Here is a 21060-nt window from a genome sequence, read left to right as displayed (position 1 = left end):
GTCTGGACCAGACAATCCAGTGATCAACAGCATGAGCATCGATCTGCGCAATTGGAAACGATGACATGTTTCAACCAAGTCAGCAAGCCTGACCACCTGATCCTGTTAGTCGCCTTTTACGACAAGAATAGGTTGCTGAAGACCTATTCTGCCCCGGATCTAGGTGGTGAGCCGATGGATTACCCTCTTCGACGGATTAACCTCTTCCCTTTTCCACAGTGTTTTATTTGTCCCCGAGATGTGTTCGTGGTCTGTAAAATCAAAATAGGCCCGGTGGGGGTGCCTAGTGGTTGAAGCGCCACGTATAAAGACCCGGGTACCGTATGTCCTAAGCTTTGATATTGCTGGTAAAGGTGGCGTAAAACGTTAAAGAAATCAAGTCCATATTTTGCAATGGGAAGTGTTCATGATAGTGCTTCTAACATTTGAAGATATAGAAATGAGGCTTGAGATTAAAGACTTTTTCTGACAATCGCAAGATGCTGACGAATAGTCAGATGAAGGATCTGGACCAATCATGGATTTAAACCGGTCACTAGCAGATCATTACACCAAATAGTGGTGTTTTAGTCAGAGTGCCACCGTGACAGGAAATTGTGTGTCAGTAGCTGTTATTACATCTCATTGGACGTTTTAATCCATCCACATTACCCATGATAGACCAACAGTACATCCAGACCTCTACCCTTACTCAGATAATGGGGACTTGATGTGCTCCAAGCAAACCACGAGGACACCAGATGCGAGATACAACCACATATTACGGCTTAGTCTCTGAAAACATATATATATTTTAAAGAAAGTAACAGCTCCATTTAAATTGAAAATAAGCACAAGTGAGGTGGGAGAACCTGATCCTGTGCAACAGGATTTGCAGCTTTTAGGAATATAGCATCATTGCAAAGCCTGAGTGGAAGAGATGTTATTATTCAGGGATAGAACGAGACAGACTAACAGAACATTATATGCCCCATTTGTGGATCAGTAGAGTAGGGTCATCGCAAGAATATGTTAGCTGACTCACACCAAGCATGGAACATACTATTCTGACTCCGGCATTCCCACAGGACATTGATAGAGCATATTTTCAGGTCTTCATCTCAAACAGCTGATCAAAATGAAGATCTTCTCTTTTATGATCTTCTGACTCAACACTCTTCTAGCATTTCACATTTAAGAAAAACGAAAATGAAAGATGCTACATTTTATTTTTCGATGATGGTTAAATACAAATACAATCATCTTAATAAAAAGCAGTGTAAACAATGAAACATACACACAAAAACAAACAAAAAATCCACAGAAATGAACTGTCTTGAAAATTGGTTCATTAAAGACAATGTTCATAAAGTTAGCATTCCAAAATCCTGTCCTCCTTTGTAAAATATACAATAGTCTAGGAAATATAGTGTAGAAATACCAAGAACCAAAGGCTAAAAGTAGCAAGGCTATTCTTTGTACACCTTTGTACCACAAATTAATCTGGGTCCTAACTGAAAACACTGACCAGCATTTGATGTCTGTCACTAAGTGTTTATGCTAGATACTGGTATCTCAAAATGAACATGGCAAGCTAGGGGGAACTGGCATACGATTGTGTAATTCTGAGTAACTGCAAATCGAGTTTACAGGAATTTCATTCAGTTAAAACCCACATTATTTATGATGCTAGAGAAACCACACATCCTTTAACATTTTCAGCAAAAGCACTGGATATTAAGTGACTCTTCTCAAGCAATTACATTCTTGTGTCCTTGAACCAAGGGAGGCAACTGTGAGCCTTCTTATGGACTTGGACTGGAATGATAACATGACTCACATAATCAAACTGCATAAATATCAGAAGGATGCAGCACCCAGATGTCACAGCTTTATGTAATACTTATGTGAACAGTTTTGGCCTCCGGTCAATTGTCTACAATCAGCCAAAGCGAAAACTTGATAAAATAAATTCATAAATAAATATCAAATCATGATGCTATCACTGTTGCTATGGAATTGTTGCAAATGAAGATTGGTAAACCATAAAACATTTCCTTGTGTTTGGAACTTCCACTGATCAAACCACACATGCATTTTAGTATGTTGTTGAAATTCCTGCCATTAGACTCCTAGAGATGGGGGTATAATTAGCTCTCAGCAGTTGACGTTACACTGTTGTAAAACCTGCACACTGAATACAATGAGGTTTAATCATGTATATTTGATATCAAAGTCCAGCAGTGATGCCATGCAGAGAATACGTATGACCCTACAATTAGCAGCAGCAATCCTTTGATGCAGGGGTTAATACAAAAGACATATACACATGTATTAGTGACAGTAATGATATTAACATGCTTCGATGTTACACTGATACTTAGCAGCCAGAATCTGGCAATAAATTTGGCTTTTGTAATCCATGGAGCTTTGTGTAACACTCCTGATCAAAGTAGTAGAATGAGCACATTGAAGATCCCTCTCAACCTCAAAGGATCCTCTGGAGCGGTAATAATTCATGTGAAGTACAGAAATATTTGTCTTCATATGTCTTGATCCTATATTGTGTCAACTTAACAGGGGGCTTCTCAGGGGCTTGTTCCACAAAGTTATCTTAGTGCTATGAAAATTTTAACTTCCATACTTTTACATAGACTACAAATGTAGCAATTTATGTATTGTAAAATGTCCTTTTAACAATGTCAGTGAATTGACATAATACTTCCAATGGACTGTAGCACTAAGACTCCTTTGTGGAACAGCACCCTTGAAGGGAAAGGGACATAAGGATTTATACCATACAATATCCACTACCTTTCAGTACTGAAGTCTACTAGCAGCTTTCAATTAGAAGCATCAGTCCCTTGACTATAGCAAGTATTATGGTAATGTATCAGCACATAACTGAAGGGTGTGTCCATTATTAATACAATAACATGAACATAAATCAGATAGATACCATGCTAAACAATCAATACTGGCCTTGATGCAAAATCTACTATGAAGCTTGGCAAGTTTTCTGAGCAGGTACTGTTTGTCACAAACAGAAAAAACAGATCTATCAAACAAATATGATACCTCTAAATTGCTTATCTTTGGCTGCAACAAGTTCATAATTTTCATCGGAGCCCATTTTCTTTAAAACAGGACACATCAAGTCCATTGCATAAGCCTTGACCATTCTCCACCACTTCTTGCCTCATTCCATATCCATGAACTTTGTGCTTCCATGATAATTAAGGAAAATACACCTTTTACAACGTCTCTCATAATTAAAAATGTGGAAAAAGATGTTAGAACCTATCTCCTTTGGTCTAACAAAATCATTTACTAAAGATCAAGTCATTGTTTTATTGTACTGCAACAGAAACCTATATCAGACACTGCTTTTTAGATGGGATTTTAACCTTTCCTATCAGCTCAAAACATCTAATATCCAATCATTAGGCAATCAGCTACCCTTCATCTCAAAAGACAAGACACACACTTACTATATTTTGTATTTATATTATGAGGTCATGAAATATACACACAAGTATGTACAGTTATCGGTATTGAGTGCCATACATTACCCCAAAAGACATCAAGTTATTCCACAGAGAACCCCAACAGTCACCAATCAAAAGTCGATCTATTCAAACTACCAAACTGATGGAAGAATAGGATTTTGATGTTTTTGGTGTACTTCTTATCAGCCGAAATGAATTTTGACACACAGAATCTCAGTTATGATACAGTACTGAGTGAAGGAGCATTGAGCATATAGTTTTATCCCCTGATAATACTTGCATAATGTGATAAAATGAGATTTGAATAAACTACACAAAAGAAGTTAAGGACCATCCAAATCTTTCACATTACTGTAGTTAATTGTCATGGGATGACTAGTAATTATTGTAATATGAAAGAGGTTATGGATCACATGATTCTTTCATATTTCTATTGTTAAACTGTTATGGAACAACAGATTATGTTCAGTAATATGAAAGAATAATGTCTTTTGAGTAGCTTAAAACAGATTCGGTCCCAATCATTCGCTGTGCCCAGAAATGGAATTTTGCACGCACAAAAGGTGATTTGTTTGGACAAACAAAGGCTAATGTTTTGCGTTTCCTACATACAAACATGAAGAAATCAATGCGTTGAGTTACTGGGTTATTTTTATGATCACAGACAAGTGAATGCTTCCCTCAAGTATTTCCAAATTAATTCACTGCAGCATTGTGTAAATGTATTTCTGAATCAGCTTCCTTCCTTTGACATTCACAATTACTTATGCACTTCAAAAAACTAAAAAGTCTAAGCTGAACACATTGTTTGTATTTCAGTGATAGTTCATATAGTTCAGTCTTCAAGGCATGGCCAGATGTACACATTGGAAATCAATCGAAAAAAAAAAAAAATCAAAGAAACTTAGCAATCAAAATAAAAGAATGTAAATATTTAATATACCATATCTGAAACATGTCTGAATATAAGAGAAAACATTCAAATAAGTAGACTAGTGTATTTGGGTGATAGTTTGATGCTAATAGTCTTGCCATATTACTGTAGGGAAATAAGGAATAGGCTTCACAATATATATACATAGTATATATACATGTGGAATCTTCTGTCTTCGGTGCAAAGCGCCAACAATGTAACCACTATTTATTCAGCTAGACACAGTTCGACTTCGGGATATACTATTTCACGGGCATAAAATAACCCTTTCAAAATATCAAGCTGTAGAAAATGGTAATATCATTGTCATAAAAGAACCTTTTGAACTAATATGGGACATGCCCTCAAACCTGAACTTTAAGGGGCAGCTATATGCAAAAGTTGCTAATTGTGTTCCTATGGTATAATCACAATATCTGCTTACTATGCAAGTATTAGGCACAATACAGCTTATAGTGACTGCACAGGATGAGGAAAGGTGACAGTTAAGTAACAAGCAAAGAGACCAGTATTAAGTTATTGAGACTGAGTTATCTCCCTTACAATATCTCCCGTTTCACTGTTGCATAATGTGTAAAGTGGCTTGAATGGGAACATATATGGTATGTATAACATAAATAAAAATAATGAGCATAATATCTGTAATAATAAGAAGAATATGGGATGTTGATCCAGTTTGATTAGTTATTACAGTTTGTTAAATATCAATCATGCAAAAATGATAATAAACACAGGCACAGTCATCAAATAGCTGTGAATATTTACAAGATACATAACATATACTTAAATTGATAAGGAAAATTATGTGCAAAAAAAATTCATAAACATCACAAGAAATCAGTAAATAAACACATCTTCAAGGATAAAGGGATGAATTCATAAACATTTTGTTCAAACTACAAATTCTATTGGACATGATGATAATTTAAACAATTTCCTCAAGCGACTTAAAAGCTAGAATATTGGTGAATACTTGCTTCTAGATATGAAATGTGTATTGTTCTAAATACCCGAGTTATTGGTTTGAAGAACGCTGGCCAATAACAAAAATCATGACAGCAACTTTTGAAAAATTCATAAATACACAATACAATAATGAATTTTTCTTAGAAATTTAGAAAATCTTGAATGAAAACAAAAATATTTTTTCTTAAGTATCAATATTCCTCAATATTGAATTGTCGGACAAAAACTGTCACATGTACAATGGTACTCATTTGTGATATCAACGCTGCAATAAATCATTCAAGTCAATGATTGTTTCTGGTCTGGAAGACTCATAATTAGCAAAGATAATCTTTAAAAAATCAGCTCGGATTCTTTTCACAGAAATGAAGCAAAAACTTACAGTTAAAAGCTATCCTTAATTTGAAGAAATCAACAAATTTTCAGCAGAGCTGGGCCTAAATATACACAGATGTATCATCAATGATAGACTGACATTTGATATCTAAGATGATGATGGTTTCTAATTACAATTGGCATGACTGTGGATTTTAATGACTTGCCCAAGTATTAGCTTAACAGCAAGAGCTTTTCATTTTCAATACTGACTAAAACTAAATGAGCAATGTTACTGAACATTAAGCCACCTGAGCTCTATAGTTAGTATGGAGCATAGCACCTACTTGTGACATGTCAGTGTTCTCACTGTAAGGGTTAATTACATTGCGTGTATGTATTCTATGGGTGACAGGGCTGAGGCAACCATACATCATGACAAGTTCTCATGGCTGTGTAGTACAAGGGAAGTAACTCTGTATGATCACAGCTTTACCACTCCAAGCAGTATTATGGCAGGTCATTGTGAATGCGTGAAAGCCTCCATTCCTAAAGAGTGAGATTGTCTGGTCCAGACTTGTTTATTGACAGACCACTGTCCCATACCGGGAACATTGCTGAATGTGGTGTGAAACCGAAAACAATGATTTTCAGCACAATCCATGGTCTCGTTTCCCTTACCATCCCCTTTCAACACTAACAGTTAATGCTAAGTTTGAAATTAAGACAGTGTCAATGTGTAGTTGTGGTAAACCAATTAACCAATGTTACAATAGTATCAGAAATTTCAGTCAGCACACAAAGGTTACTTTTAATGACTATGACGACCAGCTTGGACTGAAAATTTGCAAGAACACAATCTCCCCTTTTATCAATGTAAGAACACTGAGTGATAGCAAGTTCACAAACATTTAAAGAAAACCATAAACAGAAATATAACTGGTTTGATCTTACAAGTCCATGTTTCACTTATTTAAGCAAACTAACAAGCCATACTTCCTTTAAAGAAAGTCTGTTTCATGAAACACTTGCTTAAAATTTAAACGTCATTTGTTACTGCTGCTGAAACTCCACTGAAGCTGGAATGAGTGACCTCAGCCCCCTTGTTTGTCTTGAGATCAAGTACTGAGCAAAGGAGTAGCTTCTAGCAGCTAGAATACAATCGGCATGCACAGGGATAGGGATTAATATAAGCTTTGTCATTCATCCACTACATGAAAAGTCATTATGAATGCAAGATAAACAGTGCGAGAAAGTTCCACATCAGTATTTACACAGTAAATGAGCATACACTCTAAACCATCAAGAATGTGAAGACTCTTTGGATTCATTATCAACCACTGACGAATACAACATGCTCATAGCAATGGCTGTTACGTAGGACTCAGGGCAGCTCAAACACTAACACTACGTCAAGTCTTTCATTGTTTCAAATTATCTTTAACATTTTCACCAAACTGCTTTTAAATTACCCAAATTACATAACTAATTATCAGTTTACAGTGAATCACACAAAATACATTCAAAACTGGTTCTGAGGCTCTGTATGTGTACCACTTACATTACCAGTACACCAAACATTTCCAATAAATCATTTGTGTCTGTCTTAAAAAAGATATTGAAGAACACATCATATAGGTTCAAACGATCTTTAGTAACGTATCAATTAATTATTAATTATTAAAAATGTATCGTAAACTGAAAGAGTTTTAGAATTCTTTGATAGAATAAGATGCCCTAATCAGGCTCCTATTACTACAGCATTGTCATTGCATCTGAGCTGCCCTTTGCAACAGTGACTGAGAGTTGAGTCATCCTATCAGTGAGAGACGCAACACATCTCATTTGACTTCTACACCCCTACAAGGCCTCCATACACTAACATCATGTCCTCCACACAAACTACAGAACTCATTCACTGAGAATGTAGATATGCTCTTTGACAGCAAGTGACAAAACTCTAACACTGTGAACATAAAACCTATATCAGCCTTATGTTGTACACAGATTTCTTGAATGGCCAATCCAAGTTAAAGCTGTCCGTGGAACTTCCTGTTTCAGCTGCTAGTTACCAAGGACTATGATAACACAGAAATCACCTGAATCAACACTGAGAAACAGGGAAATGGAACAACTGTCACAAAAGAACAAACATAAATGCTGTAGATTAAAGTTAGATAAACTTATTCCTGAATGATAACATTGTATTATTAATATGTCAATGACATATTGAATGAGACTGGATCTGGGTTTAATGCCACATGGAACGGTATTCCAGTTATATCACGGCATGTGTGCTTAATGTTGAGGAAAGCATGAACCCAGTCACAGGTTCCTGACAGTGCCTTACATGGTTCCCCCACATGATACATTGAAAGGTGATGGGGGTGTACGTCTTTCATGCAGCCTGTTGCTTTAAACCTAATCACATAATAATCTGAGCCCGTGTGAACACATCGAGTGACCGTCTGTGGCAAACCTGCTCTTCCTGAATCGAACATAATGGTAGCATAAGGAGGACATGCAGTGAAATCATAATAAGATCATGATAATATTACACCTTAAAATAGAAAAGATTTATACAATTGGCAGAGTTCTCCATTGGTTCATTATCAAGCATCAAAGCTTCATTTGTTCGGACTGGTCGCATCTAGCCAGTACACTATGCCAGTCATCAGAACAATGTGTATTCCAGGTCCATTAATACAACAACAGGGAAATCGACGGATGTGGTCTCCCAAAATGCACTGCTGCTCCGATTACATTGCACTTGATCTGCAGATCTCATCCCTCCAGCGTCTGTTGTCATTCCATGCTCCTCTAAATGCTAGACTAACTGCAGCATGTACACTGCCCTCAGTGTTAGGCAACTCACACTCTACATTTTGATCAAAGTCCATGCATCACACTTGAATATTTAAGCATATTTCTTTTTACAATGCTCCGTATATATATTTCATCAATGACAACTATTGAATTACAGTTAATCAATGTCTGTAATGGTGGAGTGTAGCTTACTAAAGCCTTTCAATGATCCATGAGTCTGATGACTACATTACAATTACATGAACTATTATTGACAGAAGGAACAAGGAAGCATGTGGTATCAGCAAGCTATTGTATTACTAACACCATTCATATTCTGTTGCAACTGTTTACTTGTACTGGGGTGTCTTTTTATATACATATTATCTCCCCTTAAACAAGTTTGTATACAGATTCTGGGCAAACATACTAGGGTTATTTGATCCTCTTCCGTAAAGCAAGATACATGCAGATTATCATCAATGTTCACATGCAGATTATCATCAATATTTCTATTGCTTACTGGGGAGTATTCTGATTCCACACATCTACAAAGCGAAGCAAGTACTGGTTATGGTTGACGGAATAAGTTATATCCATTTGGTCTAAGATGATAGCAGCGTTACCCAGTAGTATTATCCGATGATGCTACGGCTGGGATGAAGACATGAGTATGCATTCCTGTGTGTATGAGCTGAGTGGTGTGTATGTGTATATCGTCCTGTGTGTAGTTGTATTAATGGAACAGGAGAAGATGATGATCAATGTTGGAAGATGTTCCCTGGCTCTGTGTCAGCACTGTACGCTGGGGTGTCGTCGTCGTCCACACTGACGACATAAAAACTGATGACATGATGAGCAATTCCTGCTTGCTGTAACAGTCTTTATCTGTGTCCCATCTCTTGGCGGATTACTGAAACAAAGATTAGCAAGATGATCCAAATCCTGAGATGATCCAAAGAGAGAACCAACTGTCGACATGCTCATGCAACTCATAAGAGTGTATGAGTTTGGTTTTATGCTGCTTTTAGCAATATTCCAGCAATATCACGGTGGGGGACACCAGAAATGGGCTTCTCACATTGTACCCATGTGGGAAATTGAACCTGGGCCTTCAGCATGATGAGCAAACGCTTTATCCACTAGGCTACCCATCGCCCCACAAATCATAAGAAGACGATTCTTTGATATCACTATAGTTAATCTTGCATCATAACTGATTAACTGTGATAATATAAAAGAATCAGGTAATCCTTAACATCTTTTGAGTTGCATGTTAATACTACCGGTAATACACATAAATAACATTTCAATTCTTTTCCTACTTTTTTTATTCTCAAAAGTTACAACTTAGTATGTGAAACCTAAAGTAATTTAAAACCAGGGTTTATGTTTGAGTATCAGTTCATACTGTAAGAAACCAAAACACTGTTGAAAATAAAACAAATATAATATTCCATGGAGGCTGTCAAATAAACAGTTGATGTCACACATGGTTTCATAACAGCTGACATTTTTATGAGTGGCTACTTCACTAATAAATTCAACTGATGTCTCTTGATGCAATAAACTGTTTTTAATTTTTTCTATGCGTTATTTTTAATTTTTTTATTCCCTATAAATGGCCATGAGGCAAACAGAACTTGTGTAAAATATGTCAGTGAACATACATACTGTGCCACTAACAAAATTCATTTGAATTTAACATAATGCATTTACATTATTAATTAGTTTAAACACCTTATCAATGAAAATACAAATGTTAAATAGCTTATCATTATCAACATTGATGAACAAGTAGATCAGTTTATACATATTTGGGTGGTAATAATAATAGGCTGGAATATATTTGTTATGCAACTCATTATAAGCCAAGCATACCAGAATGACATGGTGCTAATCTTCTATCTGTGCTTTACAATAAGAACAAGATGTATCTGATTTTTTATTCCATCTATAAGAAATTCCTATTGAAACCATCTTCTATTAACGACAATAAGAACAATGCAGCTGATTGTATAATATCTATAAGAATTTTATTTGTCACTTATCATTAAAGATTTGCCATTTATCATGGCATGAATGATTGAGCTGGTTTTAACACCTATTTAAACAGTATTTCAGTCATATCACAGTGTGTCAGCTTGAAGTGGAAGGAAAGACAAAGTGATGCATAACTCACAAGAATGGTGTGGACAAACCCAGCACCATAATCAGGATGAACAGGGATACAAACCAAACTCATAGGTTTCTGGCATGAACAAGACCTGCAACTCTGGGCTGCACCTTGGACAACTTGTTCACCTGTGTTAATGCCCAATATCTAAGTAAAACACTATCACTTACCATCTATGATTTCCTTCTTCATGTTCTGCAGCTCTTTTCTCATCTCAGTTAGAATCTCCTGTTTCAAGGACTCCAAATCTCCTGAGGATCCATTTACGGCCATACTCAAATTCTCCTGACCTGTCAGGGAAGGATTGCGTCTGAAAGTAACAAAATACAGTCACAATTACTTCACTTGAATGCCAACAAATAATGTTTGTCACGCTATGTCAGTAACTTTCAGGCAGCCAAGTGACAAAATATTACAAAATTTAAAATGTAGTCTAAAACATTTTTCCTACAATGTTTCCATGAGTTATTTAAAACACAAACAGTAATACTTGAGCTTAATACAGGCCACAATCTACAACCTTTTAATTAACAGTGATCAGTGAGTAACGGTATTTATTATGTTACAAACAGAAGCATTTTTCTGATATCACAACAGGAAGGGTAAACAAGGAATATTGAGAGAGTGAGTTTGGTAAACCACTGCACTGATAACTCAGTTATACCATGTCATATAAAGGGCACAACATGTAGCAGGAAAACTCAGTGTAATGTAGGTCTCAATAGTCGTCATTCTGGTGAATGTGTACGAGGATGTGTATTGTTTTCACAAACGTAGCAGCACAACCTGTATGAATGTCTATTCAAATCAATGATCACGTTTCTACCAGCCTGGAGGGTCGGAGCCATGCAGAACAAAACATGGCACCTTAGTCTACTTGGCTACCATTAACCCTTAAGCCAAAAATATGTCCCACACCTTGTACCCATCTTTGGAATCAAACCATCAGGATGACAGCCCAAAATGTTCCCGAATAATCTGTCCTACCACATCAAGATGGAAATGCTGATTAATACATAGTGAGTGAGGAAGAGTGTAAATGTCATTTCATACCCAAGTGAGTAATACTCTTTCTATATGACAGTGTAAAATATAAACTGTTGGCCAGGAAAACAATAGTTTGATACCATAAACGATACCACCCACTCACACAATCATCTTTTTAACTCTTGAGAGAAGTATAGGGATTTGTTTGTTTGTTTGCTGTTTAACGCCGCTCTCAGCAATATTTCAGCTACATGGCGGATGTCTGTAAACAATCAAGTCTGGACCAGACAATCCAGTGATCAGCAGCATGAGCATTGATTGGAATATGATGACATATGTCAAACAAGTCAGCAACCCTGACCACCCAATCCCAATAGTCACATCTAACAAGCATGGGTTACTGAAGACCAGCATTGGGTCTTTTCCTCTTCCTGTATGTCCATGGAGAGGTTGATTACCAGGAATCAAATGAAGTAATTACTTACTTTCTGAGCGGCTTAGGAGATCCTGATCCATTAACAAACTTTCCATTGCCTTGTGCTGGTGTATTTTTTTCCCATGGTCTTCTACCGGCATCCCCGCCTGCGGGGGTTGGGGTTGGGTTGGGGCAGGGGGCGTGGCTGCTGGCTCTGACCCCCCACTGCCTTCTTCCTGAATCATAACATGGAAACATTCAAATCATAATGAAAAGAAGAGTGACACATTTATCAGTGTTGTACCCCAAAGAGTAGGACCCCATATCAGTTTGGTTTATCAGTGTTTTGAGTATTTTAGTCACATCATAACAGTTCAAGATCCTGCCACTCATTAAGGTTGCAATAGTAAACAGCAAATGGCTGCCACACTGACCATTAGGAATTGGCTTCACACCATGTGACCAACTTACACAGGTCACAAGAAATACCGATATAGCATGTATAATGGCAGTTTTATGATTCAGGTAAAACATGAACTCAACACAATTCTTTGTGCATAAGATATATGACCTGAATTCTTAATGCCAGTTACAATCAAACAGTGACATACCGCATGAACTTATTGAAAGGCAGATTTTATCATGCAGGTTGAATATTGACTCCAACAATCTTACAAACTACCAGGACTATCTGTAGGCAATTCTTATATGTGCCCCATCCTAAGCCTGAATATGTACATCACAGTGTGCATTTTCCAGTGAATATTGTAATTGTTTTTACAGAAAATGCAACAATGTAGAAAGATCAAATAATTACCAAGTAACAGTTATCAAAAGATATTTCATTGTATTGACATGTGAACTGTTTTCTACCTCTTGATCACTGGTGACAAACTTAACTTGTGTTCAGCCTCAAAGGTGCCTACTATGAGTGAGTGAGTGAGTGAGTATGGTTTTAAGCTGCTTTTTGCAATAGTCCAGCAATATAATTGCAGGGCACATCAGAAATGGGGTTCACACATTGTACCCATGTGGGGAATCGAACCTGGGTCTTCAGCGTGATGAGCGGACACTTCAACAATTAGGTCACCCCATGCCTCGCTTACTATGATGAATACTGTATACAACATGCATTGGAATAAAACCTATGTATTCTGAAGGATAAGGAAATACACACTGGGTTACCCCACCACCAGTGTAACTGCTTCTAACTGCCTGTCCCAACATCTTGCTAGCAGTGTAAACAGTATAGAGATCCTCTATTGAAACCTAATGGCAAAATAAACAGTCATTGAAGTGCTTGATGAGAAATTATCAGCTTCAGTGACATGAACACTGGTCAAACAACAGCATAATGATATGTAAATGTCCAGAATTATCTACCTTTGCTCTCCTCTGTGCCAGTTTCTTCTGTATCTCACTCATGATGTTGTCCATACCGCCACCACCTCCGCCGCCGCCACCTCCCCCACCAGAAGTACGACCCAAGGTGCCCATGCCCCCACTGCTGTCTCTGTCTCCCACGCTGCCTGATCCACTTGTCTCCTCAGGCTGCAATACACAGGCATTCAGTGCAGTAGGTCAGCAAAGGGATTCAAACTTATTGTTTTAGGATACTGATCGTACTGCAAACTGACTTACTGATCCTAACTCGATAGGATTCAATCCTCCCATTCACCGGTTAATTCAGCAGGGACAAAAACAATATCTAGATATCGGATACCCAGGAGTCTAAAGTTTTGATTGAAGCATTAATTACTATCAAGAAAATCCAACAAACCACTCTGTGCATATAAATACAGGTGTATTTATACAGGAGGATGTTATAATGTAAAAATGTAAAAATGACCTTATATTTCATTAATGTGTATTTATATGGGGAAAAGGATGTTATTTAAAAAAACCCATCACATTTCATTAAAGTAATAATATACCACGCAATCCTTATTCTTATCGATGATCTGATCACTGATCTATGTATTAACACCACAGGGGCATGGAAATTATTTGAAAAACTTGAAGCGTGACTATGATCTATAGTATTTTGCCCGTGTTTCTTGTAACACTAGATGTTGTAATTACAGCCAGGTGTGAAACTGAGATGATCCCTGTGCTATGAAGGTTACCATTAACTGATATACTGATTTTCATGATAAAGTGTCCAAAGTAATGTTTGAGTATACATCCTTTTCAAAATCTGACCCTGATCATTTGTTCTAATCATGACATTTTTATTTTATTATTTATTATTGGATATTTATAAAGCGCGCACAACCTACCTTTGCAACTCTCTTCAGTTTGGCTCCTTGCAAGGCTGCTGCTAGCCCTCCCTGATTAGATGCTGAGGGTGCATTGGATGCTGGGGGCGGTGGAGGTGGAGGTGGAGGGGCACCTGCTCCTGGCGGTGGGGGTGCTCTGGGTGCACCTCCTGGAGACGGGGCTGGTGGTGGAGCTGGTGGAGCGGGTGGGGCTGGGGGAGCTGGGGGTGCCGCTGGAGCCTGTGGAGGCTGTGGCACCACTGGAGAGGGGGTCATGAGGTTGAGAGTCCCGCATTCCTGGAACTGTTATAAAATGCCAGTCTTAAGAAAACTGTACAATACAAAAAGCAAAACAATCCAAGAGTCTACATGCTTGTTCAAACTTGTTGTCTTGTTGGTTTCCATATTGTTCAATGTTGCCTTTAGCCATATCATACCATGACGGTCTGTAAATAATAGAGTCTTGACCTTTCAGTGATCAATGTTGTGAGAAGTAATCCATGCTTTTGGGGTACGAGGAAACGTTATCAGCAAAGTCACTGGTGACATTTACATTACATCAAGACTTGTGAATTATTGTTAACCAATTCTGTTTTGCACCGTATGCTGGGTGACTAATGCAACTGTTTTCCACAGCCAGATAAGATAAAAACACTCATTATTTCATTGAAACCTTCTGAAGGGAAGAAAAGAGCTTTCATAACAGTTTTCAGTTTGTATGTTTTGCTTATTACTTGGAAGTATGTATCTGATGTATATATACAATTATATTCAATGTCTTCCACTTTCAAAACCAAACTGATGACATTTAGTACACATCTGATCAACTAAGATTACTTGGTTATGTGCAAGCTTAAACATTATAAAAAGGCTGTTTGTATAAAATACTTTGTTCCTCTTCATGTCAAGTGTGCTTTGAGAGAGTTTCATTAATTTAAACACTGTCAGCATAACAGGTTAGTGAGATGAAAGGTGTTTCATAGATCAAGCATGGTGGACTGTCATGTACTAAGGTTGCAGACGTAGTGGACTGAGGTCTAGGTACATGACACATCTAGCATGGTGGTCTGTATCCTACGTGTATGACAAACAGTATACCTTGAGTACAGCTTTACCTCCAAAGAGTTCTGATGCTCATTTGCAAAAGATAATTGTAGATAACCATTGTAAGAAGGGGTAGGGGCCATTCCTGGAGTTGGAATGGATTACTTTGTACTTTGCTTGAATAAAGAATTGGTACACAGTAATTTATTGGCGATAATAGGTACTGGGAAAATATTCTGTTCCAAGAAAGGGTAATGTTAAACTAGCGTTCAAAATACCTGCCTGCCCGACCGCCCCGGACGGGTTATTTTCAACACTGACTGCCAGATTCTCAAATTCATCTGCCTAACAGTCAGGTTAAAATTTAGACATGTATATGAAGGTATTCATCATATTTCAGGATAATAAATCATTATCAATTCACTCTTAAAAATATATGATGAATTCCAATTGGATGATAAATTATGTTGCTTGTCAAACCTAAATTATTTGCGGGCAGGTAAGTTTTAGTAAGGGCTCGCAAGTTACATCTAACCAGCCCTGTTGTCTTGCTGAAATGTTTTGGAGTTTCATACCCTGGTTAAACACTTTGAGTTTAGACAGCAATGAATCCTTTTCCATTGTCCAGAATGGGTACAGGGGAATTATTCTTGTCAATAATCAGAAAGGGGGAACTATTCAGTGTCAAGAATGGGTAATGGGTAAATGTTCCACAGTTTGGTTAGTAATGAGTCCTTTCCCGTGTCCAGAATGGGTACAGGAGAATTATTCTTGTCAATAATCAGAAAGGGGGAACTATTCAGTGTCAAGAATGCGTAATGGGTAAATGTTCCACAGTTTGGTTAGTAATGAGTCCTTTCCAGTGTCCAGAATGGGTACGGTGGAAATATTCAATGATTAATGTCAGAATCACAAAAGGGTATATATCACATTAAAAAGTCTGATCAGACCACTATCCAACCTACCATATATCACTATTCACGGCCTATCCATGTGATGGTAACTATGAATACACCTGTGCCTGGCACCAGGACAAACCTCTAGGAAGTAAATCTACACATATCATATCTGGGGGTCTAATTACACAGCTGTATGTCAATAACAGGACTTCATGTCACGTGAGACTGCCATACCAGTTAAACCCTGGTGCTGTTATATCCTTTCTTCAACATCCACAGCTATTGGTGATCAAACATTTCACACAGTTACAAATATTAAAGATGCGAGTGAATGGTTACAACCACATGGCAATATCACAACATGACACACGTAACTATTTTTAAACATACATTGTTCTTGAATAAAAGCTCAGGATGTATGGGGTACCAGGATTTAAATTAAACCTGTAGAACTGCTTTAAATTCAAGCAGGATGAGCATATGGTACTGGTGTCACAATATCCTACACCGATTCCCATGGGATGTGGAAATGTTAAGGTGGAAACAGTGCTTTAAAACAGGAACACAAACTTACCTCCTCCACCAGACATCTGTCGCTTGTGGGTCTGGAACTCGTCGCGATGAAGTCTGAAACAGACACACATATGTTACAGTCCACAAATTTCAATTTTAAAATGTAAGTTTAAAAATAAATACTAATGTAACAATAACAAACCAGCATTTTGGCACTGTTCCCACTTTATCTCTATAGTAACTTCATCACAATGCCCACATGGCCACAATCAATGATAGGACGAAGTGAACACTTTGCAACAGGTCGCAGAACTGCTGTAAGTGCAACTGGCCACACAGGAGTCCTACATCCAAGTAATATGTGATGTGTTTGTGATGCCTGATTGGGTTGGTTTGGTGATGACTCTCAACATCTACACATCAGCTGCATCCCATAGAGAGTGGTCTAATTGATGAAACATTATTGATACTCCAACACATCTCCCTTGACAGGTTCTTTGATCATACATTGAACAGGGTAATTCCATGGATAGGCTGTTAGTGAAAAGTGGCATTTTGCAACAGCAATGTCTACACCAGTGGACATATATTTACACACATGTATACAAATATTTACACTGACAGAGTCACTCTGAAGCTATTGTTACATATAAACCTGGAACACATACACTAAAATACACTGCCATAGAGACTGGAACAATGTTAAAGATATATTCGCACAAAGAACTAATGAACACCATCATTCTAAAGATATCACTAGACAGAATAAAAGCCATGGCATTAAAATCCACATAGAGAATCATTCTGACATGTCTGTGTCAACCATGCCATGCAATCTGACCAATATTCACTATCACACAATGACTCTAACACTGTCATTAGTAACAATCTGAGCAATATCAAAAATAATATATACACAAGACATAACAACACCTGTCATTAGACATAAAAGTGAACATCATAAACAAATTTACACTATCATTACCCATACAAGTGAAAAAATATGCAAGAACTATTATCATCAGCATGCACTATCCCGCTGAGAAACAACATACTGGAAAACTACTGAAGACATATTTACATCTTGTGCAGACAATAACAGTTACAACAGGCTACTCCTTCGCAATGGGTATCAACTTGTAAAGGTATAGAAAGACCTTCCTCAGTTAAAAACAAAAGAGTAATTACAATTCTTCCATCAATGCTACAGCTGCCTCCATCACTCCCAATTGCATTCAATCAAAGATGACAACGAAGGCCACTTTTTCTACCAACACCCACCATGACTATAGGATAATTACAACCTGAACATCAAAGACAATTCAAACTGTGACATATACAAACAATATGTGTTTCTTTATGACTTCCTGGTTACTATCACCACATGCTACCTGAAAACATGACCATGTTATGACCAGAGGACTTACATGTTCATGAAACGACGTTTGATGGACTGTTGTGACCTAACACTCTTCTTGTTGTCCATTGTATCTACTGAGTTAACAAGGACTGTGACCACGGTTTAGAAGACAACACAGATGTAGAAGTGTGTGGAGAAGGTAAGCAGGACCAGTACACCATGTTGATATGACCACAGCAGCAGCCTGTGTACAGCATGGGCCAGTCTGCCTCTCCGCACACTATATGTTCTTCCTGCCTCTTGTCAGGAAGGACCGCTGTGATTGATCACATTCAAATCACCACGATGATTAGTGTAAAACTTGCAGTTATCTCATTAGCAGGTAAAACAGCGTTACATGTGATGCATGTCGCTGTACCTATATAGTAATTCGTGTGATTTATGGCACTTTTCCTTCATTTTCCAAAGGTTGGTATGTCTGCCCCAGGCTATTTGAACTGACATTATATGATCTGCCTATAATCAATAAGCAGCGCTGCGCTTGCTTTCAGTCTATCCTTAAGAATATAGTAACATATTTAGAAGGCCGACATTTTGGTAAATAGACAATTTGGAAGACTGGAAGATGAGTATGTTTTGTTCCTTTGTTTCTTTATGCCTCAATTATCATATTACCACAAGTTTAATGTCTAACTTCAAAATGAATCTGGACCAGACAATCTAGTGATTGAGAGCCACAATCTAAGAAATTGAGATACAATGACAAGCATCACCCAGATCAACAAGTTTGACCACTTGTTTCTACAAATCCCCTCTGACAACAGGCTTGAGTTGCTGAAGACCAATTCAAACCCGGATCTTAACACTAAACGCTAAATAGACTTTTTTTCCACAAAAATCAATAGGGAACAAGGTAGTTGTGTGTACTCACATTTCATACATGTTATGTTAATCACTATATAAATATCATTGCAGCAAACTTGATAAGAATCAATTGAATGTTTTCAGGTCCAGTGCCTTTGAAATGTTCCACTTCAGCAGGAGAATATTTTCAATAACACCCTCTGCTGTTGTATTAATGTCTATGCCCTGATAGGCAAAGTCCTCTGGGTATTTCCATACATGTTGTTGACATTTTCAGTTGATAATAAATTTCTTCCATCTTGTTGAAGATGATGAACTGCCTGTCAAATGCTTGGTTTCACAGACATGACAAAACAACCATCATCAAACGTATAAACTTTGGTACCAGTCTCATGTAGACATTCTTGCTGAGTACTTTCCTCCCTTGAATGATACATTTTACCTGCGCATTTAAGTCGCAGATATTTCCAAATGACACTAGTTTGAGATAATATCTGATAGTTACTTCCTCATCAAGGTATCGCAATTGAATCTTGTAATGACACCTATTGATCCAACTCATGTCAACAGGTTACAGACAAACAACAGCATGATAAGTAACAAAGATAATACTACAATAACTTATTGTTTTACTTCAATGATTTAAAATGCAGGATAGAAATTATCCAAGACATAGTCTGGTTTGATAAAGACAAATAATAAGTTACACTAGAAACTGAGTATGGCCTTTTGCCGTATTTAGCAGTATTTCAGGAATATCACTTTCGGGGGACACCAGAAATGGACATTGTACTAATGTGAGGAATTGAACACTGGTCTTTGGCTTGACGAGCAAACACTTTGACCACAATGCTACCCTATCACTGCTACACTGCTCACACAGTCAGTTATGACAAGCATACCTACCAACATAAACGTTTAACTTTTCAAATATGTTTAGAATCTGAAGCAAGGCCCAAACATTACAAATGAAGCTCTCACCCTCACACACAATTTGTTCTGGGGAATCTTATAACAAAAAAACTATTTGTCATTTCTACACACAGGGACAAACTGACAATATATACAAAACCAGTATTCCAACTTTTGTATCTATTTTGAAGCAAGTGTAAACCACACCAGATTGTCTTACATCAATATAAAAGAAGAAATTCATACATACACAATCACTTGTGAAGAAGTGTACACCATGGTTATTCCGTATAAACCGCAAGTGATATGATCTCAAAGAATCCTGACAAACAACTGCTCTGTACAACAAGCTTTGCTCTCTTAAGACCACTGCTTGCAACTCTATATGGGGAATTTCCCAAAATGGGGGATAACCCATGTAGACAGTGAATGAAGTCACTCCTGGCTTATTTATATCACCCACACCTCCACGTGTAAGGAATGGTACATTCCAGTCTGATGAGTTCCGGACTCCAACACCCCACACAAGCATCACCTCTCAGCACTGGCCAGCTCATTCAGGCAGTGGGAGACAGGCTTGGTGTTTTGGCATCAGTGCCACAGTATTTGTACACAGAGCTGTGCTGGAGTTATCTATGGCTGCATGGAGCCTGGCTAGACTCTGATTCATTCATTGACTGGACGGACTGCCAGGACTTTTTATGGAGGAGAAGAGATTCTTAGCATGATGTTGTTCATTAACTGGCAGTGCAGGAATTCTCCAGAATGAATGGATGAATAATCATGAAAGGGAAGGAGTCCAAATAAGCAACAAGAATACACCTAACATTTCTTATAGGTTTTCATATGAATGACACCATAACTTTGATGATTATTTCATACACCTGGGAAACAATATCTCCATGTTTTAAATTTTAATCAATAATTTAGATCGTACCTATAAAACCCACCTCAAAAACATGGTGAATCGGTTTTCAAATGCTGGTATATGCTGGTTATACGGTCAGAAATTTATAGCATTGACCAATCAGAACTCGTGTTACATTCTAAGTTGAATTAGAATTCATTTTATCAGTAACGTGAAAGGGATTTATGAAGAAGATGATATGTACTGTCCAAACCTT

The 21060-nt window shown here is 37.5% G+C and overlaps 1 protein-coding gene across 7 annotated transcripts in view; it reads right to left on the bottom strand.

Moving 5' to 3' along the window:
- Nucleotides 1-1191: 1191 nt before the first annotated feature.
- Nucleotides 1192-21060, bottom strand: part of LOC124261562 (protein enabled homolog) — a 68096-nt gene continuing 48227 nt past the window's right edge. For 4 of the 7 annotated variants that reach the window (XM_046695884.1, XM_046695886.1, XM_046695885.1 and 1 more), the window contains 3 exons: nt 16862-16914; nt 14366-14647; nt 13471-13637 (listed from right to left, as the gene is read on the bottom strand). In XM_046695884.1, the coding sequence (XP_046551840.1) occupies nt 14421-14647; nt 16862-16914 (280 nt within the window). In that variant the 3' untranslated portion in view covers nt 13471-13637; nt 14366-14420. Of the gene's footprint in view, nt 9422-10854; nt 10995-12156; nt 12326-13454; nt 13638-14365; nt 14648-16861; nt 16915-21060 lie in introns of those variants that run through there. The other 3 variants (XM_046695888.1, XM_046695889.1, XM_046695890.1) reach the window with 2 other exon arrangements.

Source organism: Haliotis rubra, unplaced genomic scaffold (assembly GCF_003918875.1).
Source record: "Haliotis rubra isolate DU_JTF1 unplaced genomic scaffold, ASM391887v1 Scf80, whole genome shotgun sequence".
NCBI classification, from domain to species: domain Eukaryota; kingdom Metazoa; phylum Mollusca; class Gastropoda; order Lepetellida; family Haliotidae; genus Haliotis; species Haliotis rubra.
The sequence above is the reverse complement of the archived record's forward strand: the minus strand, read 5'-3'. Positions and strand labels throughout refer to the sequence as shown.